General features: G+C 44.5%; 1 protein-coding gene across 8 annotated transcripts in view; it reads right to left on the bottom strand.

The window, feature by feature from the left end:
- Nucleotides 1-3,155: 3,155 nt before the first annotated feature.
- slc24a2a (solute carrier family 24 member 2a) overlaps nt 3,156-10,416 on the bottom strand; it is a 34,788-nt gene continuing 27,527 nt past the window's right edge. For all 8 annotated transcript variants that reach the window (XM_088413899.1, XM_088413934.1, XM_088413908.1 and 5 more), the window contains 6 exons: nt 10,123-10,221; nt 8,798-8,880; nt 6,659-6,793; nt 6,491-6,580; nt 6,235-6,401; nt 3,156-5,638 (listed from right to left, as the gene is read on the bottom strand). In XM_088413899.1, the coding sequence (XP_088270025.1) occupies nt 5,389-5,638; nt 6,235-6,401; nt 6,491-6,580; nt 6,659-6,793; nt 8,798-8,880; nt 10,123-10,221 (824 nt within the window). In that variant the 3' untranslated portion in view covers nt 3,156-5,388. The remainder of the gene's footprint in view (nt 5,639-6,234; nt 6,402-6,490; nt 6,581-6,658; nt 6,794-8,797; nt 8,881-10,122; nt 10,222-10,416) is intronic.

Below are 10,416 nucleotides of genomic sequence, written 5' to 3'. Positions count from 1 at the left end.
CCCGGAGGAGAGCGAGCAAGTTTGACGCCTCGGCAGAATCAACTCGTCGCCGCCCATTTATGTGAATGAGCAAAACCGCTCGAAGGACCGTTTGAGCTCCGTCAGATCACAGAAGGCGACGATCTGCCAAAAATCTCCCAATCAAAACCCGATCGCGACTTCGCAGCGGCCTCGCCAATGGGGTATTTCCACCCACTGTGATTCGCTGATGACGAGATTGGAGTTCATTCGTGAATCACGCAATGATTCAAAAAGTGTCTAGACCCCCCCCCAAAAAAAGAAAAAAAAAAGCGACGACTATGCGGGACGCGAGCTTGAGATAAATTAGCAGTTAAACGACTTGAATCAGAATGTGTTTGATTAGTCGGACGTAGTTTGTTAATGACAAACCAAGAGCGGTGATAACTGCATTGATGCAAGTGGATGGACTGGATATCGGCCTTTACATAAGAACCAAATTCCGGACAACATTGGTGACTCACGTTCTAAGGAGTCGACTCTGCCACTCCCAGACTAAGCAAAACTCTTTTCATGGTTATCTACGTCATTGGTTCTCAACCTTTTTCTCAGTGATGTACCCCCTGTGAAATATGTTTTCAGCCAAGTACCCCTTAACAATTGCAAAAAAAAAAAAAAAGACTTATTAATCTTTAAAACCTTTCAAACTTCATTTGTATTGGTCCACAAAAAAATAATCAACAGTGTCGTCTTTTGGATCATAGAAAAGAGCTGTGATCAAAAAAAGAAATAACTTAATTTATAGATGAATATTTGTCCACAAAAAATATCCAACTTAAAGTGTGAAACCTGTTCTCAAAATAGCAATAATTAAATATTTGTCCTCAGAAAAATATTCAACTCAAAGTGTCCTCTTTTGGGATCATAGGAGGAATCGAGAATTGAAAAAAAGCGAGCAAATGAAAAATTTTAACTGCGAACAAAAACACTAAAACACATTACAAAGTATAGCACGAGGATGAAGTGCAGCATATCAAAAATCAATAATATAAAAACACAAAAAGATCTGCAAACACAAAAAAAACCGCATGGACATTACAAAAATACAATACAACATCACATAAAAAAATCGCAACAAAAAACCAAAACAAACACTACAAAAGACTTGAATCATATCAAACATCACAAAACAAAAAGAGAAAAACGATCTGGCATTGTGTGCAAACAAAGATAAAAATGAAACTGTAAACCAGGAATTGCAAGCAAAAAAACAAAACAAAAAAACACACACACACACAAATGAGAAGCACGTTCACTATTTCCAACCGGAAGTGTTTGCTGGGGGTGCACTTACGACTGATTGGATGAGAGGGGGCGCTGTTACCCTTTTTGGGTTGATACTTGTTGTTTTTTGTGATGTACAGGTAATTTGGAATTGGTATTTTACAATGTGTTTTTATCTGTGGTATCGGTACCTCTTGATCACCATAGCTACCACAGAAATACCACTGATGTTCATCATGTTGCCAGGGCATTTCTTGCACCTTCTTCCTGATTTTAATTTGAGTTTTAGCCAGGCTTTTTTTTTCAGCCCCATGCTTCCTTTCTGTATCGCTGACGCCCCATCTGAATAACACAAACGTGCGCTAACAGCTGGTGAGTCAGCCCGAGTCTGCTGAGGCCCTCATATTCACGGCCAACCAGCCGCCCCCTCCAAATAAAACCATGACTCGACTCGCATCGTGGCCTCCCGTGAGACATTTTGTGCTGAGTCCAACCCGAGCACGCCCCGTGATGGCCGACGAGCAAAGTCGACCCAATAACCGGCAGGCCCGCGCGCGCCGCTAACTTTGCCCCCGAGATGCTGCCGCGCTGACTAATCGCTGGCAAATCGAGCTGTGAATGAGTTGCCGTGCCATAAAATGAGAGGAAAATTCCCCAGGCAAACTGCTCACATATGAGCCGTGACTCGCGTAGTACAAAGGTCAAATTAATTGACCTTTATATTTGCATGGGGCAACACACTTGCATTTTTAATGACTGAGTAACAATGTGACTTTGCAAATCCACAAAAACGACTTTCTCTTGATCACGCTAGTCGTCCAGTTATAAAGTGGTACATGGGTTAAAAATTAATTTCTCAAACTGTGGTTGGTTTGCGACAAAACTGTACTTCGGGTTTCTGTAAAACGAACCAAGTAGTACGTTCAAAACTAGACCACAAGAGGACGCTACATTCCCACGTAGAGTAAAACGTCAAACGGATGTATGCGAATGCACGATCAAGCGGCCAGAGGGCGGCCATCTTACGTTGCCGTTTAACTGAAAACCTTATCATTTTGTTGAAAACACAAATATTATTCCGTGCCCTATGCCAGGATATTCTGTATGTCCAATCTTTAGCACAAGAAGACAACGAATTCCCACAGTTAACCGAGGAGAGCAAAACGTTCTCTCGTGGCTGAAGCCAGACGGCAGCTATCTTACGTTGCCAATGACACACTTGTAGACACAAAACGCATTTTGACCAATTTCAACGTTGTGTCTTCTAAGATCACGTTGTAAGAACGTCTATTAGACATTAACATAAAAATACACACAGCTACACACTAGCACAACTCCGGCAAGATTACATACCCTGTCCCACGCACTGAAGTACAATTGCTCTTGGTTGGAGGCAAAAGCTTTGCGTTGTGTAAAGCAAGAGACAGCTCGGTATAAAAAAAAACAAAAAAACAAAAAAAAACAAAAACATTTACTGGTCTCTGGCCCCACCTACTGTCTTGAGGTGTAACACACAAGTCATCCTAGAATTTCCTGTCGACCGTTGCTCAAGACCATGGTCCAAAAATCACAGGAAATGCAATATAATACAGAGATTTAACATCCATCAAAAAATGTGAATTAGAATGAGTGTGGGTGCATCCAAAGTGGGACAATAAACAGGCCGTACGTTAACACCCCTGGCATAAATCATTGTGCTGATTAATCACGAACGTGAGTCCGAAAAAAATGTTGACAGCAGTTGAAAAAAATGTCTAAATCTCCCTCCGATTTTGCCAACGAGAGCACCACTGCACCACCTGGTGCCGTGGATGTGCAATTACACCACACAGCAAACGCAAAGGCTAATCGCACGGTTTCCCACGCACCATGAAGGCATCGCGTCTTTTTCACACAAACACGCCGGGTCCTCGTTGCATATTCTCATCAGATCAGCTTTATTTGTTTCATTATATACTTTTGTGTTTTTACATAGAGACAAATGTGTCGTACATATATAGATTATATGGTTAATTTGTATCTGTATATATGTACACGTGGAATCAATGTTACATGAACACCAAGAAAATAAAGACATTTACAGCGCTTGACGATGATCGGTGATTTTTGTGCCGGTCGACTCGATGCAAAAGTCCTTCGACGGCATCGTTCAAGCGACGTGGGAAAGGGCAATTTTGGAGTCCGCTTTGAGTCGATCGTTTGGGCCTTCGAGCGCACGCGGATGATTGTCCAAACTCAAGCAAAATTAGCTGACAATATACAGTATATACTCAACCAGCCTCAGAAGAGGCGGTTTGCGGAACTTCCATGGTAGTTTTTTTGCACTTCAATACATGAAGAAAAAAAAAATGGCGGCAGCATCGGCCCTACGTCTCAACGTGTGTATAAAAAAAAAAAAGTCATATCCAAACTGGTTTTGCTCATTGGAAACAAAAATAGATATTTACAAAGTAAAAGCTGTTCTCTTTTCGAATCGAATGCATAAAATCGAAGAGTTCCGTCGGTGGGTAACCAGCCCAAAAGAAGTTGAACGTGAGCGCTTTTCCTCGTTCGCGCGTCATCGCCGCCCAGGCGCTGAGGTCAAAGGGCGCGGAAATGCAAAGGTGGATGGGGGGGGCGGGGCAGACGCACGACAACACGTATATTGCTCTTTAATCCACATTCTATTCTCGCACATGGTGGTTAGGAGTTCTCTTTTTGCGTACAAAAGACATATGGGTGGACTTTTATTGTACTAGCATAGCGCCTCTACAGGTAAGAGATGGTCATTGCAGCTTAGAAAGTGATATCTATTTTCATATCAGTTGTTCTATGTGGAGACCGAGCACTGGTTTACATGTTCGCATGGTGGAAAAGGGTACATTTTGGTATACGAGTGGTATAAATGCGGATTACTACTAATCGTCTGCAAGTGTCTTTTTCTTTTCTTCTTCGACTGCGATTGGAGCCCAAAGCGCTACACGCTGACTAATCTATCAATTGTGAGGCGTTTACACTGATAAGTTCTTTTCAAATGGACTACTTTGACTTCATAATGGAGGCTTAGTCAGCCCTAAGTACTCATGCTTTTCATTCCAGAGGCCATTTTTTTTTTTTTTTTTTGCGCGACGTGTTATCTACAATCAAAGGGAGCAGATTGTCCTGCTACAGTACGTCTAATGTTACTGCTAATTATTTCACGCAGAAGTGTTCAAATTGAAAAAGGAAATCCGACATGTGCTTTTTTTTTTTTTTCTAGTTTAAAGGAGTCTTTATCCGGCCTTCACTCTATAAACATTTGGGTCGAAAAGTAACCCAAACTGGGACAAAAACAGTGAGCCAACACTGTATTTAACCCAACAAATTTGATTCAACAAACATTGCACAAAATATTATTTTTTTTTGGGGGGGGGGTCAGTTGGGTCAAAACTAGGAGGGGGGGGGGGGGGTTATTTCTCCCAGAGTTGGGTGAAATTCATAACCCACATAACATTTTAGTCAGTGGAGCAAAATAAAACAAAAAGGAAAAACTCAAATTGGGTCAAAAAGGGACTGTGACAACTTTTTGGTTAAATGACCTAACCCAAATGCAAAACCCACAAAACAATTGTTTCGTTTTTTCAGTTGGGTCAGAAATAATCCAAACTGGGTCAAAAAAAGGACTGTCCCAAAAAAAAAAAAAAATTGGTGGGTTATTCATATGGCTTCAACCTTGGGTTATTTTGTATGTATTTCATATGACCCACCCTTTTGCGTTAAATAAATTGGGCTAATCACTTTTGGACCCAATTTTTTTTTTCTTTATAGAGTGTTCCCCATTTTCTCCTTATGGGTATTTCTCACCAGCTCCTCACCGGCACCTTCATCGGTTCTCCTCGACCTGCCAGTCTCGCTAAGCCCGATCTACTCACACTAAGGGCATGCATAATGCTTTTGAGATTCGTCCGGTACGCACCCCCCCACCCGCTAATCAAAGAACACGGAAAATCCACTCAGGTGGGACAGAGTTCGGTGCCTCTCCTTGGTGTCTCCACCGCACCTCCTCCTCACTTTGATCCAGCGCATAGGAGACCCAATGAAGATGTTTTTTTTGTTTGTTTTTTTGTTTTTGTTTTTTGGTCCGTAAGCAGGAAAACCGGAATTCGGGGGTGGCCGGTCCGGACTCCCTCAGACCGACACGGGACAGATGAGAACCCGGTCCTCCAGCATGACGCTGACCACCAGGAAGACGAAGTAGAGCATGAACATGATGAAGCCCAGCAGCTTGCTCATGCGCCACTTGCAGGCGGCGATGGAGATGATGACGAAGAGGAGCATGAGGAAGAGCAGCACGATGGCGCAGAACAGCCCGTTGGAGCTCACCGCCACCGGTTTCAAGCCGCCGAACAGCGACCACATCAGCCACGGGAACGGAAGCCTACGCCAAACACAAAACGTACCCCGAGAACAAATCGCAATGACGATTACGCTTCAAAAAAAAAAGGAACCAATGACATTTTGGGTTATGTATATTTACGACTCATTTTTCACCTATGCAACTGCGGTTTTTGACAATTTTGGTCTTTTTGACCAAACAGTTGAATCAAAATAGACTGGCAATTTATTGGGTTACACGTATAACTCCCAAAGTTGGGTCGTATGACTAAATCAAAAAGGAAAATATTTTTGGTTTGTTTTGTACAAAAAAACCTCAATGTTTTTTTTTTTTGTCTTTTTTTTGACAATTTTGGTCTTTTTGACCTAACAGTTGAATCAAAATAGACTGGCAATTTATTGGGTTACACGTGTAAGTCCCAAAGTTGGGTCGTATGACTAAATCAAAAGGGAAAACATTTTTGGTTTGTTTTGTACAAAAAACTTTTTTTTTTTTTAAACAAAAAGAGCAATTTTTGCCAGTTTAGCCCAATTGCTCATCCTAAAAGTTGATTCAAAACAAACAAAATTCCAATTCAATCGCAAACAAAAAACAAAATAACAAATCACTCGAACGTCGGATAGTTTGGAGATTATTACCCGACAGTAATGTCAAAGATGTTGGAGCCGACAGAGCTGGACACGGCCATGTCGCCGAGGCCCTTGCGTGCCACGATAACGCTGGTGATGAGGTCGGGGATGGAGGTCCCGGCCGCCAATATGGTCAGACCCATAATCTCCTCCGTAATCCCGATGGTCTCTCCAACCTGCGAAACAAGACAGAAAGGAAAAAAAAGGCTCCGGAGTAAATCAAGCCCCTTCCGCAGCTCCGGCTGTTTTCCGAGCGGGGTCGGACCTGGTGGGCCCACCACACCATCAGGTAGGAGAAGACGGCGATCCAGCAGATGGCGCCCAGGAAGGTGATGGGGAAGAACTTCTTGGACGACTGGCGGAGGAGGAAGAGCGGCGCCAGAAGGTCAGAGGGCAAAAGGGAGGATCCCGGCGACGGGACGGGAGCGCCTACCGGTTTCCTGACGTCGGGCAGCGTCAGCCACAGGGGCAGGACGACGGGCATGATGAAGAGGTAGGTGAAGCGCTTGCGGCCCGACTCGGGCCACGACAGGCTCAGGGGCTGGTCGTCTTCGTCCTCGTCTTCCGCCTGAAAGCCCCAAAAACGCTCGGCGAAGTTCAAGCCTCGCAGCGCCGGCGCTCTGCCGTCGCCCCCTAGCTACGTTGTAGCGCCAGTGCATTTTATTGACTTGCTGGTAAGCTTTTATTGGTTGGAATAAAAAAAGAAGAAAGCTTGATTTTTACTTTTGATTAGATTTAGTATTTTTGGGATTTTTATCAACTCTTGTACGGTATTTTTACCATTTTCTTCCACATCATTAAGCCAATGGGACTTCCGATTACGCGGTGGTGCCTCGTTGGACTTTGACATGTCATCATCTGGGTGAAATTTCAGCTCCCTTATGTTTCCTTTTGATGCGAAATGCCTTTAATGTAAAGATCAAAGGACTGGACGAAATGCTACAAAAGGGTTCAAGAATTGATTATTTTTAAGAACTAAAAACAAAATAAAATAACAGTTTTTAAAGGAATACTAAACCTGCTAAGCCATTTGCAGCAGTGTAAGACGTTGTTTCTATGTAAGTTTCAACCCGTGTAGTATTTTGTCCACTGCTTTGATCTTTACATCAAAGGCATTTCACATCAAAGGGAAACATAAGGGAGCTGAAATTTCAACCAGATGGTGACATGTCAAAAAATTCAACATGGCAGGACCACTTAGTTATCATACAACCAGGAGTGTGCCATCCCTTGGCTAAAATACCGCAAGAATGATGTGGTAGAATTTAACCCAAAATAGACACGAGGCAGCTGAAATTTCACCCAGACGATGATAACATGTTGAAGTTCAACATGGCACAACCACCTTATTATCACACTATCAGGAGTGGACCATCCCTTGGCTAAATTACTGCAAGGATGATGTTGAATAATTTGACCCAAAATGGTCCAAATAGACACGAGAGAGCTGAAATTTCAGCGAGATGGTGACAACATGTTTACGTTCATCATGGCGCGACCACTTAGTCATCACACTAGCAGGAGTGTGCCATCCCTTGGCTAAAATACTGCAAGAATGATGTGGAGTAAAAAAATTCCCAAATACTGCACAAAGTTGAGGAATTTCCTCCCTCCCAAGCTTGGAGTACAAACTTTTATTGGAGTTCAATTGCAGTTATATCATTAGTTGTTGTTACCTATAATAACCTTAATCTCCTCACACAGAGGCGGAACAGGATGGCGGCCCCAGGAGGCCAAAAATAATTCTGACGCCTCACATGCATATATTGCATGGTGATATTCCAGCTCACAGCAGGAGGCTGCCATTGGTCTATTTATGATTGGATTTATTCGCTGGGGGTGGGCGGCGATGCTCCCTACTTGGCAAATGCCAGCCCCTCGCGGGTCGTTCCTGCCGCCCCCCCCCCCCGGGGCCCCCCCCCGCCTAGGCCCCGCTTAAAGGTACCGACTCCGTACCCGCCGCAAGGCAAATGTGACATTTGATCCGAGCGTCGGACTTTGATAAACGCGCTTCATTTACGTGACATTTATCCACGCCGGGAACGTAAGGCTCATCTTCAAAAGAATTGAAATAGGATGTTATTTCCGTGCCGTAATCCGCCGACGATACGTACGCAAATCGTTTGAGCTCCGGGACGAGTCGGAAATTCGCTGTCGCTTGCGATCCGCAAGCCTTAGCATGAATATTCAAGTATTGAATGATTTTAAAATGTGCATACTAAAGGAGAAATATCGAATTGGCTTCCGGGACGCCGTGGCGGAAGTCTGGAATTTGACCTCCGTTTTCCATTTTTTTTTTCCACGCGCTTGCCAAAGAATGAATTGGCGCGACAGCCCGCGGCGTCTTCCTGGATCACACAGACGGCTGCGCCGTGGGACGCGCCGCTGAAAATAGCCTCCGACGCCAGCCGGCCGACGCCCCCCTGATGTTCCGGCACATCACGGCCGAAAATGAAGCGCTTCCGCAAGTTTCTGCCTCGGACTTTGATGATTTTTCTACGCCGTTTTTTTGGAAGCTGCCCCTGGCAGGAGAAGTTAGGGCAGCCCGGATTGTTGCTGGCCGGTTTCTTACCGCTTGGCCCTCTTGGCCCGCTGTGCCGTTCATGGGCGGGGTCACCTCCACTTGCACGCTGGAGCTGTTTGGCAGGTTCTTATCTGTGAAGGGGTGGAAAAGATTCCACCTTCTAAAAACAGCTAGGTCAAAAATAACCCAATAATGGCGCACAAAGGGATTGATCTCAACTTGGGTTTGTTTGACCCAATTTTTGGGTTATTCATTTTGGTGGGTTATGCGTAGTGAAAAATGAAATGAATGAAAAAAAAATGAAGTTAAGGTCACCTCTAGCCGACGCGAGCTTTGCACCGTAGCACACAATGAAGAGGCTAACATGTTAATGCAGCGCCGTTAACATAATTCCGCCTCACTTTGATTGCGCGGCACAATGCGACCATGAAAGCGATTTCTGCGGCCTCCTCCGCCTCATCCTTCTTTTCAAGTGACGCTTGCTCACATTAGCCACTGGCTGGCCTCAATCATGCACTAAATAGCGCTTGAGCAATCCATTTGCTGCTTGTTCCGCCACGCTTCTGCCTTTCAAGTTCTTCCGCACCAAACGCGCCTGAGATGAAAAGCGAGCGTGCCCGCGTTTCGCTTAAGTCATGGACGTCACCTGGACTGCGAGCGGCGACTGCCGTCGACGGATAAGAATTTTGTAGCCAGTAGATGGCATCGTTTTCGAGTAGAAGATAAAGATAAGGCAGTGAACATGTTGGATGGTGGACATGTTGGATGGTGGACAAATTCACACTCAAACTGCGTATCGAGGAGTTGAATTGAATCATAATGATATTCTTCTTTTATAATTCATTCATCTTTGCATCGATCTAAACAGTCTTTTAATGTAATGAAGAGGTATTTCCCCCCCATTCTTCAGCTAGAACTTTGCACAAATCATCTTTAATCTTAATTTCTGATTGAAACGTTAGACTGACGTCTGATTGTTTTGTCGACATTCCCTTTAGCGCAGCTCCATCTAGTGGATGCATAACGCAACTCCAGGCACTACTGTGGCTTCTATTCTATGCCCCTTATAATGCGGTGTGCTCTATATATGAACATTTTAAAACAGGTCATTCATTGAGGGTGTGCCTTATAATCCGCTGCGCCTTTTAGTGCGAAAAATACGACAGTAGAAAGAGGAAGCAGCTCATGTAGCAAATTTCCACTGACTTTCATATTTTCCGGACTATAAATCGGCAACTGCTACTTTTTTCTTAGGCTTTAAACCGGTTATTTTGGTTATTTCCATGTGGTATGCTGTGCGTTTTTTTTTAAATGTGACAGACGGCACTAAAATCTGGGAGACAATACTGGAAAGATGACAGGAAGTTTCCAACCTGAACGGCTGGCGACTCCGTTGGCCTTCTCGCTGTCCTCGACTTGGCATTTCTTTTTGGCGATCTTGTGAAGGATGGACGCCTTCTCTCGGAATTTGCCTGCAAAACAGCAAGCGGCACGGTTGTTAAAAGGCGGAAGCGGGCGGCCCGCCGCCATCTCGGAAGCGGCCGCGGAGTCCTCCTTCTCTTTTGTTCGGCCGCGGCACGAACTGATGATCCTGATCCCGCATGCGGTCGTCCTTGCGTTTGGGATCTGGAGGTCGGCTCGCTCCTGTCACTTTCTTTTCAGTGCAT

This window comes from Hippichthys cyanospilos, chromosome 1 (genome assembly GCF_059441005.1).
Source record: "Hippichthys cyanospilos isolate Australia breed blue-spotted pipefish chromosome 1, RoL_Hcya_1.0, whole genome shotgun sequence".
Taxonomy (NCBI): Eukaryota; Metazoa; Chordata; class Actinopteri; order Syngnathiformes; family Syngnathidae; genus Hippichthys; species Hippichthys cyanospilos.
The sequence above is the reverse complement of the archived record's forward strand: the minus strand, read 5'-3'. Positions and strand labels throughout refer to the sequence as shown.